General features: G+C 39.7%; 1 protein-coding gene and 1 long non-coding RNA gene across 2 annotated transcripts; one reads left to right on the forward strand and one right to left on the reverse strand.

Annotated features, from left to right (window-relative positions):
* Positions 1–323: 323 nt before the first annotated feature.
* Positions 324–15,082, reverse strand: LOC129823014 (myosin-6-like). Its single transcript, XM_055881676.1, has 40 exons — positions 15,040–15,082; positions 14,868–14,909; positions 13,597–13,805; positions 13,106–13,249; positions 12,862–13,018; positions 12,745–12,772; positions 12,554–12,659; positions 12,311–12,403; positions 11,831–11,894; positions 11,642–11,740; positions 11,126–11,229; positions 10,820–10,958; positions 10,601–10,719; positions 10,247–10,396; positions 9,974–10,144; positions 9,497–9,806; positions 9,327–9,400; positions 8,933–9,138; positions 8,710–8,833; positions 8,011–8,147; positions 7,666–7,921; positions 7,196–7,438; positions 6,941–7,117; positions 6,701–6,846; positions 6,535–6,625; positions 6,053–6,442; positions 5,819–5,945; positions 5,603–5,721; positions 5,321–5,517; positions 4,350–4,533; positions 3,528–3,693; positions 3,099–3,223; positions 2,703–3,011; positions 2,390–2,593; positions 1,992–2,288; positions 1,749–1,853; positions 1,553–1,648; positions 1,300–1,434; positions 952–1,000; positions 324–452 (listed from the first exon to the last, which is right to left on the reverse strand). Exons 3-39 carry the CDS (start codon positions 13,795–13,797, stop codon positions 980–982), a joined length of 5,814 nt encoding a protein of 1,937 aa, XP_055737651.1. The 5' UTR covers positions 13,798–13,805; positions 14,868–14,909; positions 15,040–15,082; the 3' UTR covers positions 324–452; positions 952–979.
* LOC129823016 (uncharacterized) lies at positions 8,954–19,448 on the forward strand. The gene is made up of 3 exons (XR_008754554.1): positions 8,954–9,096; positions 18,625–18,695; positions 19,083–19,448. It is a non-coding gene; the product is annotated as an uncharacterized LOC129823016 (long non-coding RNA).
* Positions 19,449–19,677: the final 229 nt, after the last annotated feature.

Consider the following 19,677-nt stretch of genomic DNA (forward strand, 5'->3'; position numbering starts at 1 on the left):
CTGAATTTTGCTCTGCCAGAATACTACTGAAGTACCCCCTCGTGCATTTTACCAGTAGGCCTATGGTCTCATGAGTCTTCCCAAGTACCCACTGTGGATAGGCTAAGTACCCCTGGTTGGAAGCCACTGATTTAGGTAACACAATTTGGCTCAGGAACACCGCCAGAGAGGTTTGTCTATTTTCCTGATCCTCTGTGGGGGTAAATTATCAGTATATTCTATGAAAACTAGTGTTTACTTAATTTTGTTAAATAATAGTTGATTTCATGCTTATAAAATGTCTGGAATTCCTGTTTGTAATAGAAAAAAGCTAAACACAGAAGGCCTATTTTAACTTGACTTTATTCTTTATTCTGCTCATGTTACATGGAGAATATAGAAAACTATATCACTATAGTCAGGAGATGTTCAGTAAGGTCCATCCGAGAGCTTCACTCTTCATCATGACATTTCTGTGACAGAAAAATGATAAAGGTTCAAAGTGAATTAACTATTGTGAACACTAAAAACATTCTTAGAATATTCTGTGGGTCATCAACTATAAATTAAACAATGGGACACCTTGTTTGAGTTTACAGAATACACTACAAACATCATGCATTACACAAACTGTTTACTAGTAAATTAAAGATTTTACAAAAATAATGAAAGAAGCAACGATGTCTAGTGTTTATCTAAGTAAATGTCTAGTATTTATAAGTAAATAAAAATGCGTTGCTTGTCATCACAGTAAGTCACCACTTAAACCAATAAATATTATGCTTTTGAAAAAACATTTTTTAACCCATGACAGGAAATATTATTCAAATGTATAGAATATAATAGAATAACACTTTATAGGTAGTTGTATGGTTATTGGACATCAAATACTTACAAAGCTATTGATGTTGGGGCCATCGTCGTACATGACAAATGAAAACCAATATAATTATTCTGATGGAAAGAACTGACCTGGGAGCTGACATCACAACTCTTGGCCTCACTCTTCATCCTTTCCTTTCTGTGACAGAGAAGATGGATTGATTATGAGAAAATGTTTTATACTGTGACCACTGGTTGAAATTTTACCGTTGGGAATTTCAACAGGTATAGTTACTTAGTAAAAATTTAACAAATAATTAATGTGTTACTTATTTTCTTCAGGAATCAATGGGTGAATATAGAGAATTGAAATGACCATTAAACAGAGTCCCAGATCTAAGCTATTTAAGGTTGAGGATTTTGCCATACATTACAAATGGGAATCTGCCTAATTATAACCATTACAACTATGTATATTGAAAAGGCAACTTCACTGACCTTGGAGCCGGAATCACGACTCTTGGCTCTCATCTTGTTAACCTGAGACTCAGCAATATCAGCCCTCTCCTCTGCCTCATCCAGTTCATGCTGAATCTTGCGGAACTTGCCCAAACTGGAATTGGCTTGTTCCTCCTGTGAATAATGTTAAATATGAATGTTAAAAATCCTGTGAATAATGTTAAGTTTCTTGCAAACAACAATTTGAGAATTACAGATTCATCAGTTGGATGATGGAACGTTTTCTACTTACAGCCTCCTCTGAAGTTCTCTTGTAGGATTTGACCTTCAGCTGCAGTTTGTCCACCAGGTCCTGAAGACGGGACAAATTCTTACGGTCTTCCTCAGTCTGTAGCCAAAAATAAAGGGAAGAAATTGTCATTTGTGTGTCTTACATTTGATTCTTAGCATGTTAATAGTGCACTGTCAAATTAAAATATATGATGTACCTGGTAGGTGAGCTCCTTGATGCGTCTCTCATATTTACGGACACCTTTCACAGCATCACTGCTCCTCCTTTGCTCCATTTCCACTTCACTCTCTAGCTCCCTCACCTAGAAAGACATGATGGATGTTAACACACTATTTCAAATTACGTTGTTGGTTACCACTGCTTTTAATATTAAAGCTAGAAATATTTAAAAATATTTGGAATTAATAGAAGATTATGAAGCTGGGCCTCAGACACTTACTCTGGACTCCAGCTTCTGGATCTGCTTCTTGCCACCTTTCATTGCAATTTGTTCAGCTTCATCCAGGCGGTGCTGCAGGTCCTTGATGGTCTGCTCCATGTTCTTTTTCATGCGCTCCAGATGAGAACTGGTGTCCTGCTCCTTCTTCAGCTCCTCTGCCATCATGGCAGCATCAGTAATGGCCTTTTTGGCCTTTTCCTCAGCGTTTCTGCACTCCTGCACAGCTTCCTCCACTTCATTCTGAAGCTGGGATGTGTCACCTTCTAGCTTCTTCTTCTGGCTCAACAGGCTGGTGTTCTACACATATATATGACAAATTACTTTTAATTTAACCTCAACAAGTCTCAAATCGCAGACATTTTAAGGAGAACACAAATTGTTATCTATTACCGTCTTACCTGTGAGTGCAGGAGCTGAACTCTTTCACTAACATCCAGCAGTTCCTGCTCAGCCAGTTTGCGGCCTCTCTCCGTCTGCTCCACCATGGCTCTCAGCTCATCCAGTTCAGCCTGCATCAGGTTGTTGCGTCTCTCTACAATAGCAATGTTCTCCTTCAGGTCATCATTGCCACGAAGAGCATCATCCAGCTGCATTTGAGAATCCTGTAGAGAGAATTTATGATTTTACTATATTTATTGTTTTACAGTGTGGTTTGGCTTTTTGTGAAGGCACAAGCAGTGTTTTTAATTCACAATGGTGTTGAAGTATTACCTTCAGATGGGAATGAAGACCCTTAAGTTGCTTCTGGGCCTCTGCTGCCTGCCTGTTAGCCTGGCTGAGCTGGATCTCCATCTCATTGAGATCTCCCTCCATCTTCTTCTTCAGCCTGAGAGCTTCATTCCTGCTGCGAGTCTCTGACTCCAGGGAGCTTTGCAGGGTATCCACCACTCTCTGCTGGTTCCTCTTATTCATCTCCATCTCCTCATCCTTCTCCACTAGCTTCCGTTCAATGTCAGCTTTGACCTGATTGAACTCCAGCTGTGCTCTCATGATCTTGCCCTCCTCATGCTCTAAGGAGCCCTATGAGAACACAGCCACCCATAGTTGAGAATATTTTACAATTCAATTCTGGTACTTTCACTATCAGTAAATGTTTTCTATTCTTACCTCAGCTTCCTCTAGAGCTGACTGTATCTCAGCCTTCTCCTGCTCCAGCTGTTTACGGATCTTCTCCAGCTCATGGATGCTCTTTCCTCCCTCACCAAGTTGCTCAGTCAAGTCAGAAATTTCCTCTGTGGAAAAATATAATTTTACATAAATCTTTTTGTGACAACTGGTAGGGTTGGGCTGTATCCAGATGTTCATACCTTCATACCGGGGTATACGGTATTACCTTTGGTGTATATTTATTTGGCACATCTTAGATAGTTAAATTTACAGTATTGAAAATCATACCGTCGGTATTTCAAAATACCCCGGTATACAGTACATACGGAAAAACACCCAAGCCTAATAACTACAATATTTTTGTGATCTCTATAACATATTGATCTTTAATTAACTAAGTTATATAGGCAATAATGCACATGCTCTGACCTTGAAGGTTCTTGTTCTCCCTCTTCATGGTCTCTAGATGATCCAGAGATTCCTCATAAGAGTTCTTGAGTTTGAAGAGTTCAGTGCTGAGAGATCTGGCCTCTTTCTGGGAGCTCTCCAGCTCAGTCTGAGACTCTTCAAACTTCTGCTTCCACTCAGCCAGGACCTGGAAACGTAAGTGGTTTCAATACGGTATATTATTAGGATAAGATGTACTTTATTGTCCATTAACTTACAGAAGAACGATGCTCACAACCTAAGCCCCCGAGAAAACACGGCAGAATGCAATGGGTCAGCCGCAGTGCAACTCCCCTGGAGCAATTATAGGGGTGAAGTGCCTTGCTCAAGGGTATGTAGGATGATGACAGCAACCTTCTGGTTGTCGGCTAATTCAACGCCAGATTTTCTCATCTGAGCTGGGATTCAAGGCCCGCTTCTCTAACCACTAGGCTACATGCTGTCCCTATCATGTACTATAATCAATCAAATGTATTTTTAAAGCCCTTCTTACATCAGCTGATGTCACAAAGTGCTGTACAGAAACCCAGCTTAAAACCCCAAACAGCAAGCAATGCAGGTGTAGAAGCACGGTGGCTAGGAAAAACTCCCTAGAAAGGCCAGAACATAGGAAGAAACCTAGAGAGGAACCAGGCTATGAGGGGTGGCCAGCCCTCTTCTGGCTGTGCCGGGTGGAGATTATAACAGAACATCGCCAAGATGTTCAAATGTTCATAGATGACCAGCAGGGTCAAATAATAATCACAGTGGTAATGAAGGCTAATAGGAAGGCTAATAGGACTTGTCTACAATTTATTTTCTTACCTTGTCGAAGTTCCTTTGCTTTTTGTCCAGAGCGGCAGCAGATGCATTAGATCTCTCCACATCTACCATGAGGTCTTCAATCTCATTCTGGAGTCTGTGTTTAGTCTTCTCCAGGGAGGAGCATTTAGCATTAACAGCTTCCACAGCTTCCTCTGCATCCTGCAGACGCTGAGCCAGCTTCTTCCTGGATTGACATAGATGAGAAACATTTAAGACATCTGCCTTTTTTTCTGTCTGATATTTAATGGTTGTATATCAGGTAATCTATGTATCATCATGTACATTTGTGTGTCACTAATTCAGCCAAGGTTGAATAGCTTTAAAAGTAAGAGAAAGTAAGAAAGAAACCTTGCTTCCTTTTTTTTTGTCAGCTTCAATATTGCAAATAGATTGTGGCTTCTATCAATGTAATTGTCTGCATACTTTCCAATCCCCCATATATATATTTTTTATAAAGATATATTATTAAATGTATATATTTTTTAAATGTGTTCGTCTATTATTTTCCCCAAACCCTACCATCCCTCCCCTAATTGGAGTAAACTAATGGACGACAACAACAACACTCTTACTTCCATCTTATACATACTATATACATTTTACAGACGCAGTATATTTTACATGAGTTATCTTTTGTTTGTTTTTAGTCCCATCTCTCAGCTACCCTCAACCCCTCCCATCTATCTCTGAACACCATACAATTGTGATGTTTCACAAAAGTTCTGAACCTTTCTTTCTATTCTCTTAGTTTCTACAGATTGTAAATTAAAGATAACCATTTTTGCTAAGTGTATTATTATTTTATTGATCGATTGACTATGAGATCAGATCACCCAGCAGTGCTATTTGCAGAGTTAACCAGGTAAATGTTCCAATTCTTCAGCCATTTCTGAATCGGTATCCCCCATATATATATAACATTCTATTGGTTACAATACTTTTGTATAATAATTAAAATTAAGCATCCTTACTTTGCATCTTCAAGCTCCTCGGTCTTCTGGATGGCATCAGTTTCATACTTGGTTCTCCACTGAGCCACTTCAGCATTAGCCTTGGACATGCCACGCTGCAGCTCAGACTTGGCCTCCTGCTCCTCCTCATACTGCTCCCTCAGCAGGTCTGAGTCATGGCGAGCAGACTGCACTGCATGGGCAAGTGCGTTCTTTGCCTGGTAAGGACATTTTGTAAAGAATCAAATTATGCCGGAGGTTAAATGAAGTTGATTATTGACACTGCATTTTTAGTATAAATACCTTGACTTCCTCCTCCAGTTGTCTCTTGAGGTCTTCAATCTGCTGAACGTTGGACTGCTTACCTCTGGTCAGTTGGGAGACCAGAGAGTCCTTCTCCTCCAGCTGTCTGGCAAGTTCACCTGTTTTAATGCAATTCTAATTATTTCAAATGATATTACTTATTTGGTTATTTGTTGTTGCTGTTCATGTGAATGTCCAGGTTTTTAGTTAATATACCATTCTCAGTTTGAAGCTTTGCTTTCTGCATGGTGAAATCATTGATGGATCGCTGTCCTTCCTCAGCTTTCGTCCTGTATTCACTCATCTGGTCCTCGAGAGTGCGGCACATTTTCTCCAAGTTTGTCTAAAAACAGATTTGTTTTTTGAATGACAGAACACCTTCACTAGATTCCATCATTAAAAAGCATGTACCGATAATGCATTTTATGATTGCTCAGTGATACCACATACTTTGGACTTCACAATCTGCTCCATGTTGGAGACCACATCATCCAGCTCCAGCCTGAGCTCACTCTTCTCCTTCTCCAGCTTCTGCTTCACTCTCTGAAGGTTGTCAATCTGCTCTCCCAGGTCAGCCACACTGTCAGCATTTTTCTTCCTCAGAGTGGCAGCTGTAGCCTCATGCTGCAGAGTAGCCTCTTCAAGGTCTCTGCGCACCTTCTGGAACTCAGCCTCCCTCTTCTTGTTCATCTCAATCTGAGCAGCAGTGGCTCCACCTGCTTCCTCCAGCCTCTCACTGATCTCTTCCAGCTCTCTGGACAAGTCTGCCCTCTGTTTTTCCACCTTGGCACGGGCAGCTCTCTCAGCCTCAAGCTCTTCCTCCAGCTCTTCAATGCGGGCCTGAAATGGTTGGAATTCAAATGTTTTGGTAAGAACAAAACATAAACAAGTGTAACAAAAAGATGACCTTTTCAACAATACTATTAAAATACCTGCAGCTCCTTCAGTTTCTTCTGGAGTTGTGCACTCATGGCCTGCTCATCCTCAATCTTGCTGTTGAGTTGGCTCGTCTCAAAGTCCTTCCTGATAAGTAAAGCACACATTTTAGAGCTTTCTGTAAAGGAATTATTCATTAGATTTTGTGGGTTGTGATCTTACTTCTTCATTCTCTCCTCCAGTTGCTGCTTGTCGTTCTCCAGGTCCATTAGGCTCTCCTGGGTCAACTTCAAGTCTCCTTCCAGCTTTCTCTTGGCTCTCTCTAGGTCCATTCTCACCTTCTTCTCTTGCTCCAGAGACCCTTCAAGCTGATAAAGGATATATCAAACAATATTCTATTGTAGCCTATTTTAGAATATTACTTACTTTGTTGTCATTTTTTATTTCCTATTTGGTACTCACATCATCAACTTGCTGTTCCAGTTTGGCTTTGGCCTTGGTCAGCGTGTTGACCTTGTCCTCCTCACTCTGCAGGTCATCCAACGTTTGCTGATGAGCCTCCTGCAGAGCCTTCTTCTCCTTGGTCAGCTTGGCAATGATTTCGTCCAGAGCTGCCATCTCTTCAGTCAGGTTTTTAACCTAAGGAAACAATGTCATTACGCTTTCATCCAAAACAATCAATTGGAGTTTGAACAATGAATGAAGAACAACTTTTACCTTGTTCTCTGTGGCATGCTTTTCCTTCTCCACTTTAGCCAGAGTGAGCTCCAGATCATCAATGTCCTTCTTGAGTTCTGAGCACTCATCTTCCAGCTTCCTCTTCTTAGCAGTCAGCTCTGAATTCATCTCCTCCTCATCCTCCAGTCTTTCTGTCAGCTCTTTGGCTTTGGCCTCAAGCTGGATTTTGCTCTTGATCAGACCCTCGCATCTCTCTTCAGCATCACCAATAGTGTCTTCTGACTGTGAATGTGTCAATATATTGTAAGTATATCAAATTCTCCAAAGCTCAGAAGTTTGTTTGGTGGCAAAATATTTGGAGACTACAAATGCTCCACTGATTGTACATACCTATTTAGCAAATCATGTCTCCTCTTTCTCTGTTTTTACATTTCTCTAGCGAGCTAAGGCAATTTTGACAAAGGATGTGAGTGCAGAAACGTAACTGTAGTGCAGTTAAAGTTACTCACAGTTTGGACAGCTATCTGCAGGTCATTCTTCTCTTGGATAAGGGAGACCATCTTCTCTTCCAGCTCCTTTCTACGGGCTTCACTTTTAGCATAAGCCTCTTTAAGCTTCAGGAATTCTTCCTTCATGTTGGCCATCTCCTTCTCAGTCTCTGCTGACTTCAGCAGAGGTTTAATCTTGAAGTACATCTTCATCCAGGGCCAATTCTTGACACCCATGAAGGCACGAATGTTCCATTGGATCACAAGCAAGGCATCCCTGTGAAATGGAATAGAAGTAGCTTTTTATACACCCTTTTCCACCTCCACCATATTGTCTGCAGAAGTTTTATCTATTCTTATTCCAACCTGCGGTCAACGATTTTCTGGAACTCAATTCTGGCAAGAAGACCACGTGATCGGGCCTGCATGCCAGTGATGATGAGAGCGAGACGGTCATCTCTCATCTCCTCAAGGGTACCCAGGAGACCAGCCTTGAAGAACACCTAATGATACACAAAGGCCATAATGTGGTGGTTGGATCGTCTTGTATTTGTACGAATGTATTTTTTCTGCCAGTTGACCATAAATAACTTGAATGTGGTATCTCCCAGATTTATAAAATTTAGTAGTCATGTTTAGATTGCTAATTTCTTGCCTCTGTGAAAATGGCACAAATTGACCACAAGTTGGCCCTGTAATGTGCAATTGATTTTACAACTTCTGTCCAAGCATGACAGAGAGAGAAAAAAAATATTTTAAAAAAAAATGGGCGTTTAAAAAAAAACAAAAAACATTAACTTTCTGTACATCTAAAAAAGTATGGCCACAATGCTTTTAATATCTTATATATTGCCAGATATGGATCTACTACATGGTAAATATTTTTATCTCTTGACTTGATCCATTTCCCCTGGAGACAGATGATATGTAGTAAGCATGCTCAGTATCATCAGTTATTTCAAGAGGCATTTCTCAGGTGAACCTAGTGGTAATATACTGCTTGGACCCCGTAATTGCTGCAGGTCCAACAGGTCTTATTGCTTTTCATCTATTTAGGGAACGTACCTTAGTGTGTCCTAATCTGTACTGGGTGTGGTCAATGTCCAGAGAGCCCAGCAGTTTTTCTGCGGCCTTCATGTTGTCAATGAACTGACCCTCAGGGATAGCATTTGGATTGAGGATGCGGTATCTGAATTTAAATCAGAAAGCAATTATCTTCCAAAATGGAACACCTTAATAGGTAAACAGTTGAATTTATTTTGGACAGGAAATGCATAATAATTTGTACCTTTGTTTGAAGTCAGCATACAGGATCCTGTTGGGGAAGCCCTTTCTGCAGATCCTGATGCCTTCCAGCACACCGTTACAGCGCAGCTGGTGCATGACCAGAGGATTCTCCATGGCCCCAGGAGTCTTGGTCTCGTTGGGGATGAGGCAACGCACAAAGTGGGGGTGAGTAGACCTCAAGTTGGTCATGAGTTTACCCAAGTTCTCCTGTGAGTGTGTCAAATGTAGAATTTTCCATAAATTACTTTCAGTACCTCACGAGTCAAAAGAGCATTTAATGCTAACATGCCAATCCACAACAAACTGACATGTCAGATTTAGCACAAATATAATACATTTGTTATTTTCTGCCATTTGAAAACATCAGAAGTATATTGATTTAAAGTCAGATTTACCCTGTGCAATGCAGACACAGTCTGGAAGGAAGAACCTTTCTTCTTCTTTCCTCCAGCCGCTTTTTCTTCAGCACCTGGATAATAATGATATCAATTAAATATATTATTGTCATGTACATTTGTATTTATTTTGGTGGTTTGTAGTCTTTGCCGATAAAAACACATAGTACCTCCTTCTGCTCCAGCATAGCTCACAAAGAGGTTGGCCAGGAACTTAAGACTTGACTTCTGGAACAGTCCGACCACAGTCTCATTCAGCGGGTCCTTGTTCTTCACCAGCCAGTTACCAATGTTGTAGTCAACAATGCCAGCATAGTGAACCAGGGAGAAATGGGCCTCTGGTCTACCCTTAATAATCCTAGGCTTCTGGAAGCATGCATTTTTGCCCAGATGGTTCTCATACAGCTTAGCTTTGAATGTAGAATCACTGGCCTTGGGGAACATGCACTCCTCTTCAAGGATGGACATGATACCCATGGGCTGAAAGGGGAAAATGAATGAAAATAAATGAATACTAAGGCAAAAGCATAGTGAATAAATATGAGAATAAGTTGTTGTTGAAACACATTTAGGAAGATTGCTCTTGTGATGTTTGAAATCAGATTCAATCATATATATTAAACTACTGCGAAACTGAAGACACTGACCCTTTCAATGAGGTCAATGCAGGCAGCCAAGTCCATGCCGAAGTCAATGAACTCCCAGACGATGCCCTCTTTCTTATACTCTTCCTGCTCCAGCACAAACATGTGGTGGTTGAAGAACTGCTGCAGCTTCTCATTAGTGAAGTTGATGCACAGCTGCTCAAAGGTGTTGAACTGAAATAGAAGTTTACAGTTACTTTATTTTGTCAGCTGTAATGTTTTAGATGAATCGTTTTATGACGTGTCCTATTTATAAAATGTACATCAAACACTCACATCAAAGATCTCAAAGCCGGCAATGTCCAGCACACCAATGTAGTGCTGGCGAGCGTTCTTTGTGTCCAGAGTAAGGTTGATTCTAATCACCATCCAGAGGAACATGTTCTCGTAAATTTTCTTTGCCAGTGCACCAATGGAGTAGTACACCTACAAAATATTGAGAAAATAATTGACCAGAACGTAGGCTCCACATAAACGCATAGGGACAGTTTCCCAGACACAGATCAGGCCCTGGACTAAAAAGCATCGTCAATGGGGAATCACAGGCATGAAAATATTAGCAACTCTAAACAGAAGTTTTATGCTCAAAATTATTATCTCCTGGAAATGTACAACTTTCTTGAGACTCACCTGGTCGACACTCTGACCTTTGGTGACCCACTCATTTCCTACTTTGACCCTTGGGTGACACAGCCCCTTGACCAGGTCAGCAGAGTTCAGGCCCATCAGATATGCGGCTTTGTCAATATCTGGAAAGGCAAAGTTTTATGGTTGGAGGAGGCAATCTGACCGTCAGATTTTTCAGACATTACTTTATGTTAAAGTGAGAGGTTTTTAATCGGTGCTCACCCTCAGTGCCATCTGCCTCTGCTTGCTCCTCCCGCTGCTTATTCTTGAACTTCAGGTTGCCGTAGTGCATGATGGCCCCAGTCAGCTTATAGATGCCATTAATCTCTTCTTGGGAGAATCCAAGCACATTAAAGGCATCCTAGTTTCGAAATTAAAGCCATTGTTTTGAAATGGAGATAGAGTTGGATATAAGTGGAATAAATCAAAATCAAATCACATTTTATTTGTCACATGCCCTGAATACAACCTTGCAGTGAAATGCTTACTTACAAGCACATACAGTGTTCATGAACATATTTTACTCACATCAGTAGCCATCAGCTCATCTGCATCATTAATGGAAGTTACAGCAATCTCTCCTTGGGAGATGAAGGCATAGTCATAGGGATTGCTGGTGATGAGTAGCATCTCTGAAAATAATCGAACAGCACAGTTTGATTTGTGTTCAGGCTGTGGAATAGGCCATAACATAATATAGTGTAAGGGCCCCCCCTCCCGACCAGGGCGCACCCCACAGTTTGGGAACCGCTGGTCTAAGATCCCTCCCAATGTGTTATCCAATGTCATTTTAGAAAAAGGCTCAGTGTTGTTGTCCTCACAAGGATTTTGATAAACAAAATCTCTTTCTCTGAGCAATTTAATTAGTATAAAATGTATATAATTTTTTTTTTAATGCACAGTATTTGTATTATTTATATTATACAGTATTTGTTTTGCTCATCTTTGTCATGGGATCCAATAAATCTGTAATCAGAAGTTCTCAGTTGAGTTCAGAATTAGACCTTAACCCTGCTCAGTAGTTTTTGATGATTTAATACTCACCCAGCAGTTCTGGTTTCTTTTGGGACAGGATCTGGTAGAAGATGTGATAGTCTCTCTCAGCCTTGAGCTGGAAAGTTACACGTGACTTCTCCAGAAGATCTGATCAGTATTGAAAAGTGCTTTTGGTATTAATGTGTTTCCTGTCAAAGAGATCTGTTCAATTCTGAGCAAATATACTATTGTACTCACAAGTCTCAATGTCAGCAGACGAAAGCTTCCCAGTGACTCCAAAATGAATTCGGATGAATTTACCCTGTAAGTTATTGTCAAAGCAGAAATGATTTAGCACACCAGATCTGGGTTTAAGTAGTATTTGTTTTCTTTTTGAATAGGTGTGCTTGATTGCGCTTGCGTTGGTGTAATGGAACTGATGGAATAGTCCCAAAAGTTTAAATCACACCTTTCACACTCTTGGCAGGCTCGATCAAACACAAAGTATTTGAAATAAAACAAATACTATTTAAACCCAGAACTGTTGCATACATACAGTCCCAAAGGGAAGATTAGCTGATGGACCCGAGGAAGATTAGCTGACGTCATGACATCAACTAATGGGAATCCTAATAAAAGTATTATCCTAATAAAATTCAAATACAGAAGATAGTGGATCAGATGAACATTTATGATAAGATTTGAATGGTCTTTGACTGCAAACAAGACCAAACTTACGAATCGAGAGGAGTTGTCATTCCTGATGGTCTTGGCATTACCAAAAGCCTCCAGGGCAGGATTGGCCTGGATGATTTGATCCTCCAGCGTCCCCTAGAAACCAACATCCATACAGTGTGAAAATGCTGCAATGAACACCAAATACTCCATGAATAAAAATGGATTTTGTCAACATATGCTCATCCAGCCATGAAGAATGCTTCATTTGGGATCGATAATGATGAACATTTGCATTCTATTTACCTTTTTTTCTTCTGCAGCACTTTTCTTTCCGCCGACAGCAGCAATGCTGGCAAAGTACTGGATGACCCTCTTGGTGTTCACAGTCTTTCCAGCACCGGATTCTCCACTGGGATTGAAAATACAAACGTCTCAGAATTTATCTTAATTATAAATAGCCTCAAATCAATATAACCTTTGGTTGATGTACTTACGTGATAAGAACAGACTGATTTTCCCTGTCTGTTGAAAGAGAAGTATCAGTAAATGTGTCATCACACAAAAATCTTTTGATATGCCAATGTAGAGGAAAATGAAAAGTGATATTTTACCTGACAACATGTACTGGTAGGCATTGTCAGAGATGGAGAAGATGTGAGGAGGAGCTTCTGTCCTCTTCTTGCCTCTGTATGCATTGACAACAGACTGATCGTACACTGGCAGCCACTTGTAGGGGTTGACAGTGACACAGAACAGCCCTGAGTAGGTCTGTGGAAGACGAGGGAGATGCAGATTTAGTTTTATTTGAATGAATGTTTGATTTAATGGAGATATTAGCAGGCAGGCATGACTTACGTAGATCATCCAGGCTGCGTAACGCTCTTTGAGGTTAAACAGCACAGCAGGCTCGTGCAGGAAGGTGAACATCGCCATGTCCTCAATTTTATCAAACTTTGGCGGGTTCTGGGGGTGAACGTCATCCTCCTTCACAGTAACAGTCTGAAAGATGGGCAAATTCAATGATTTTGTTTCATTTTCACAGTGTAGAGGTATTCACTTTTGAGACAAATCCAATCTTGAGATTGCATACAATGTTGAATTTTCATAAATCAACCATTTACATGTAATGCCTGATTTGCATAAAAGTTAAAGATCTCATGTCAGGATTCTGCTCTTTGCTATCTCTTGTGAGAAGAATGTTTATAGTCAACAGTAAAGCACATCACTTATATCAGTTTATAACTAACTGTTCCTCAATCATAGAGTTATCCTAGTAGAAAATATATTATCTGGTGATTTTCTCCAGGGCATATATTTTCAGAAATGCTTTTCATCAAAATATTTACCTTTCCAAACTCAGTATCAACGGTGACTTTAGCCCCATCTCTGCTGGTGATTGTGGCCTTGACGTACTCAACCTCAGGGTCTGGCACATAGCACTCTCTCTTTATGTCAAAGGGTCTAGTCTGGCATTCCATACGCTCCTTGTCTGACTTACGCAGATAGGAAGCTGCGCCGCCAAACTCTGCCATCAACGCGTCCCCCATTCTTAAACCTGTGCAGGCAGGAAAAGAGCATTGAACACATACATATGTATATATTACACACAGTACCAGGTTTGAGTTGGAATAATATCATGTATTTGTTGTAGATATGTACGTATTTGTGTATGTATTATTAGGTTACATTTGCTAAACTACAGATTTACATGTGGCTGTCTTCTCACTTTTGCCAAGGTTTGTTGTATGTTAGGATTCTCATAACAAACTGTTCTCAAACTTAAAGCTGCAATATGTCACTATTTGTGCGACCCAACCAAATTAGCATAGAAATATGTGTTATAGATATGTCGTGATCATTGAAAGCCAGGCTAGGAAGCGGTATATCTGCTCTATATGCGCTATTTCTATGCTTCCTGTTCTTAAGTTTAGTTTTTGTGTATTTTACTTTCGGTTTTGTACAACAGCTTCAAAAAGCTGAAAATATAAATATTTGTGGTTATGTAAAAGTTATTTCACATCGTTTTAGAAGGTACAATGATTCTCTACACTATACTTGTAAATTAGCCTTAATACTTAAATTATTATTTAAATTGGTCCCAAAAATGTTACCCACAAAGACCTAAATTAATTGAAATATTAGTTTCACTGTATGTATATACTGTTTATATGAGTAGTATTCTGTAGCATGGCAGACCAATAGAACTTTTAAATAATAGCTTAAAAAATCATGTCGAGGCAGAACACCAGTAGGCTACCAGATTTAGAATCCTAGATTGATAAGACTTTATCTGAACAATATGACGGTCAGCAAACCAATAGCACATTGAAAATAAACCAAAACGTGTGAGGTTCACAGCAGACCAAAAGTAGCTAGGTCCACTGTAGCTCAAATCTACAGCTTGTGTTAGTGATGACACTGACTACATGTAATTACTGTACAGGAAGATGTATTATGCATCATATATACAAGTTGACTAGATTGAGTACAGACCAAAATAAAAAATGGCATTAGAATAAGAATTTGTTAATAGTTTTCATGAAACACATTAAAAGACTTCACACAAACCACTAGGAGGCGGGTTGTAGAACCTCTTTTAGAGGATTATGATTCTTACCTGTTGTTGGTCACACCTTGGATACGTTGGAAAGGATCTCTACTGAGAATGAAATAGACAAATATAAAGACCCATATCAATCAACTTGCCAGTTTAAATGCGGTAATGACTATTGTTAGGTCCTGTGATGATAATCTTTGCCCTCCTCAGCAGACTGCCTCTATATGCTTACCTTCAGGATGTCCAGTGCCTTGTGTCTCCCCTGGTCTGTCTGCCCTGGTCTCCATCACTCTTTATAGAGTGTTGATCAGCCCTATATGGAGATGGGCCATGTCAGGACATGAATTAGACTGATTATTTCAAAAGATCTGTATTTGGGGCTAGAGGTGTATACCTCTTTTGACCTATCAGGCTTGTTCTAACAACAGGCTATTCCAGGGTGGACAGAGGAGGGGAGAAATTGGCTGCATTGAAAGCCCACTTGATCATAGGGCAGTCTCAAGCACTGTAGTTATCTAAAAATGCCAAGCATGTATATTTGACCAATGGGAATTAATCCAATTATATATTTTAACGTGCAATGACACAAAGTAAGTTAGTTCCAAAAACAGTTTGAAACCATAAGTAATGTATGTCCATTATTTGTTAAGAAATACCCGGTTATGCTCATTGTGAACACTTGGGGGGGGACACGAGAAAGTGTTGTTGCAGTGCGTAAACTCACAATAGGGTTCTTATGACAAGTGCAGCTGTCTTTTGTTCACCAAGACAAGGTCACTCTTCTATGCATTGTAACAGCTACTGAAGTATTAAACTAGACCTCATCTTGTTGACGTGACATAGTTTCCTTCCCTTTGTCCTTGATGACAAAAATAATCCTGTGAAATTGTTCTTTGGGTGTACAGTTTATGAAGAGCCCATAATTCAATTAATTTAAGCCACAAATGGAGCAAAGTATGAAAATATATGCACTTATGCCCTGACAGCCATCTTGACCTTTAACAGCACGTTACTACAAATATAAGACCTTATTATGCCCCTTGGGTCAGCACCTTACATACTACTCTACACAGACGTTTCTAACCTGATTAGTCAGCACCTTACACAAGTTATTTAAAACATTTAACATTTTGAGTCCCCCTTGTTAAAACTAGCATGAGTTTCTTGAAAGTGACATGTACAGGTAACTGCCAAAATATCCAGTCATTCTGGATAAGAGCGTCTGATAAAATGTAAACTGCCAAAATAAAGGAAACGCCAGCATAAAGTGTCCTAATAGGGGCGTTGGGCCACAACAACCTGCCAGAACATAGATTCTACAAATCTCTGGAACACTATTGGAGGGATGCGACAACATTTCTTCCATGAAAAATGACATCATTTGCTGTTTAGTTGACGGTGGTGATAAACTCTGTCTCAGGCGCTGCTCCAGAATCTCCCATAAGTGTTCAGTTGGGTTGAGATCTGGTGACTGAGACACACACAACCTTTAAATCCCCCTATGCTCCTTTGAGACCCCTCTTTCAAAGTCACTGAGATCTTTTCTTCTAGCCATGGTAGCCTAAATAATGGGTAACTGGGCATTTTTATACATGACCCTAAGCATGATAGGGTTTTAATTGCTTAACTAACTTAGGAAACACACCTGTGTAGAAGCACCTGCTTTCAATATACTTTGTTGCCCTCGTTTACTCAAGTGTTTCCTTTATTTTGGCAGTACATGTACATGTCACTTTCAAGAAACTCATGCTAGTTTTAACAAGGGGGACTCAAAATGTAAAATGTTTTAAATAACTTGAGTAAGGTGCTGACTAATCAGGTTAGAAACGTCTGTGTAGAGTAGTATGTAAGGTGCTGACCCAAGGGGCATAATAAGGTCTTAGATTTGTAGTAACGTGCTGTTAAAGGTCAAGATGGCTGTCAGTGCATTAGTGTGAAGCTGTCTACAAGTTGTCTACGAGGTGATAATACTGTATAAGTGGTTGTCATCACCAGAGAGCGTTTCCCTCCTTAGACCTCTTCAGGAGCACATAGAGGAGCACCTTTGACTCCTACAATTTCACACCTTGTGCATTCAGCCTTGAGGTTCCTTACTTTACTTCCACATGCTACTCCTCAATGACACTGTTAGGTGTCCAATTCCCAGCTGTCGGGAAATTAATTTCTGTCACTACAGGAGGGTTCACATACTGATAATGACAAAACAGTGAGTTTTTACCCTAAAACAATATCAGTAGATGGTTAAAAACAAATTATGTTCTCTATCTCTCTCGAAGATGGATTTCAAAAGAAGCAACGTATTGTAAGCCAAGACTATCACTATTCTTTACCATGAGGATAATGTAACACCCTGCAACCCATCAGCTAATACATTTCAAGCCTATAAAATCGACCATGACCCACAACCCTCAAATGTTTGAATTAAGCGGTAAGGCCCAAGGAGGTGTGGTATATTGGCCATATACCACGAACCCCGGAGGTGTCTTATTGTAATTATAAACTGGTTACCAACATAATTAGAACAGTAAACAAGTAATTTTGTGTCATACACATGGTATATTTAAGCAAGAAGGCCCAGGGGTGTGTAGTATATGGATAATATACCACAGCTAAGGGCTGTTCTTACGCAGTGCTGTGGGATATTGACCATATACTACAGGGTGCCTTATGGCTATTATAAACTGGTTACCAACGTAATCAGCACTAAAAGCAGTAAAAATAAATGTTTTGTCATACATGTGGTATACGTTCTGATATACCATGGCTGTCAGCCAATCAGCATTCAGGGCTCGAACCACCCAGTTTATAATGTCTAGTATACCATGGCTTTCAGACAATCAGCATCCAGGACCCAAACTACCTGGTTTATAATATAAAATATATGCAATTTAACAGACGCTTTTATCTACAGCAACTCAACGTGCGTATGCTCCCGGGAATCTAACCCCCCATTCTGGTGTTGCAAGTGCCATGCTCTACCAACTGAGCTACAGAGGACCACACTCCCTCTCATCAAGCTCCTTACTTAGTCTCAATACTTGAGCAGTCTATTCTAGGCTCAACCTTTCTTTATACGTCCCCATTCTCAGCTGTCCAGTCTTCTCGTGTTATCAACACTGTGTTCTGTCTGTCAGATAGAAGGAATGATGGCTGGACACCTTACCACTGTTCTGCTGTGTAACATGATTCTCCTTTGCATTTCAAGGACTGCACTATCTTTAGGATGTCCATGCATCTGTTGTGACACAAAGGTCGTTGAGAACTCACTCAACTCATATCTCAGTGTTTGTCATTGTCCTTGCATTGCTGTTAACGCTCTGATGCTATTGGGCTTGTGCTATTCCCATACTGTAGATGCTTTAACAGAAAAAACTGTAATCGAAATGTGTTGCACTATAAATGTAACTGATTGTTGGTTTTAGAATGATTTTGAAAGCTGAGCTTAAAGTTAAGATTGCAAGAAAGGTTGTTGTTTGTCACTTGCATTTCTGTGTAAACCCGATACAATGGTGGACCTCCTTGTACAGTAAAGTAGCTATCTACATTTGTTCATTGACTGGCAAATTGTTTACTCTGTCACCCCGCAGATATTGAATATTAGACCGTTTTGCCGAATTTTGTCACACTTAGTTTGTTATTTGTGGTGTAACTGAAAACTCCCATTGGAGTTGCTGGCTGTTTTAAAGTGTTGTACTACAGTATGTCTTCCTAACAATTAACAGGATAACATAAGTGTCCTGTTTGGACTCAGGCAGTTACTGTGTAGTATTAACCTTATTTGTATCCATCATCAATCTCTCCTCCATGTGACTCACAGATGCAGGTCCAGCCTCTTGCATTGGGAGACCTCATGCCAGGGACACCAAACATGACCACATACAAGAAATGGTAAGACGTTATCAATCTTTAGTAGCATTAAATTGTTCACTATTACAGTGTCTATTGTTTTATTTACTCCTAATTAGATTTGTTATGTCTTTAATTTCTGTCTTTTGATACCATGAACGTACAGATGCGCTGGTTAACAAGTTACCTTTTCTGCTCACGTCACACTGCGGCAGCAAGCACAATTGCTAGTTTATTTCCATCTATCGTTGCAAGCTAGTTTTGAAGAAAATACATTCAATTATTTTTATAGAATTTACTGTAGAACGTTAGATATTTATTGAATTCCCATCGGGACGGAGGATAACTTTTAAACCAGCTGCTTTGTGTGATAAACTTTTATTTATTTTTCTCAATTTGATCTTACATCTCACTTTTCATCTCTTTCAGCTAATTCATTTTGCTTTCAAGTTCCTTCTTCATCTGTACATCAGCTCATTTCAAGTTCCTTCTCCCCTCTACATCTGTACATCAGCTCATTTCAAGTTCCTTCTCCCCTCTACATCTGTACATCAGCTCATTTCTAAATATTCTATCTGATTGTTGTCTCCATGTCTTCTAAACTTTAGATTGGACCCTTATAAATGTACTCTTTGTAACCGAATACAGTTCAGGTACCGTTAACAGTTTTTAATGGGTAGGCCTCTAAGTAGCCTATGTAAAACAATTGCTCTTGTTTTAATTTTTAAAAATTGTATTACTTTTTATTTTTATACTTTATCCATGCATTTCTCCATATAATTTGTAGGTTTTTCTCTGTTCAAGCTGTTGCACTACTTTGCTAATTTATATCTGCTGTAAGACTTTCCTCTATCAATAATTATTCTGTTTTATATACTGTATGTATCCATTATCATAAATAAAATAAAAAGATATATATATTATTTTGTATTTTACTAGGCAAGTCAGTTAAGAACAAATTCTTAAAGCTGGTGTACAAAACCGAAAGTAAAAGACACAAAAAGGAAACTTAAGAACGGGAAGC

Source organism: Salvelinus fontinalis, chromosome 25 (assembly GCF_029448725.1).
Source record: "Salvelinus fontinalis isolate EN_2023a chromosome 25, ASM2944872v1, whole genome shotgun sequence".
NCBI lineage: Eukaryota > Metazoa > Chordata > Actinopteri > Salmoniformes > Salmonidae > Salvelinus > Salvelinus fontinalis.

Bases quoted from the DNA above. Each gene is read 5' to 3' on its own strand.
- LOC129823014 (XM_055881676.1), bottom strand. From the start codon at position 13,797: ATGGGGGACGCGTTGATGGCAGAGTTTGGCGGCGCAGCTTCCTATCTG. The intron at 12,660-12,744 runs GTAAGTACATCA...TTTCAATCCCAG, and splicing joins AATCAGTCTGTTCTTATCAC to TGGAGAATCCGGTGCTGGAA. The intron at 5,722-5,818 runs GTATATTAACTA...GCATTAAAACAG, and splicing joins AAAGCTTCAAACTGAGAATG to GTGAACTTGCCAGACAGCTG.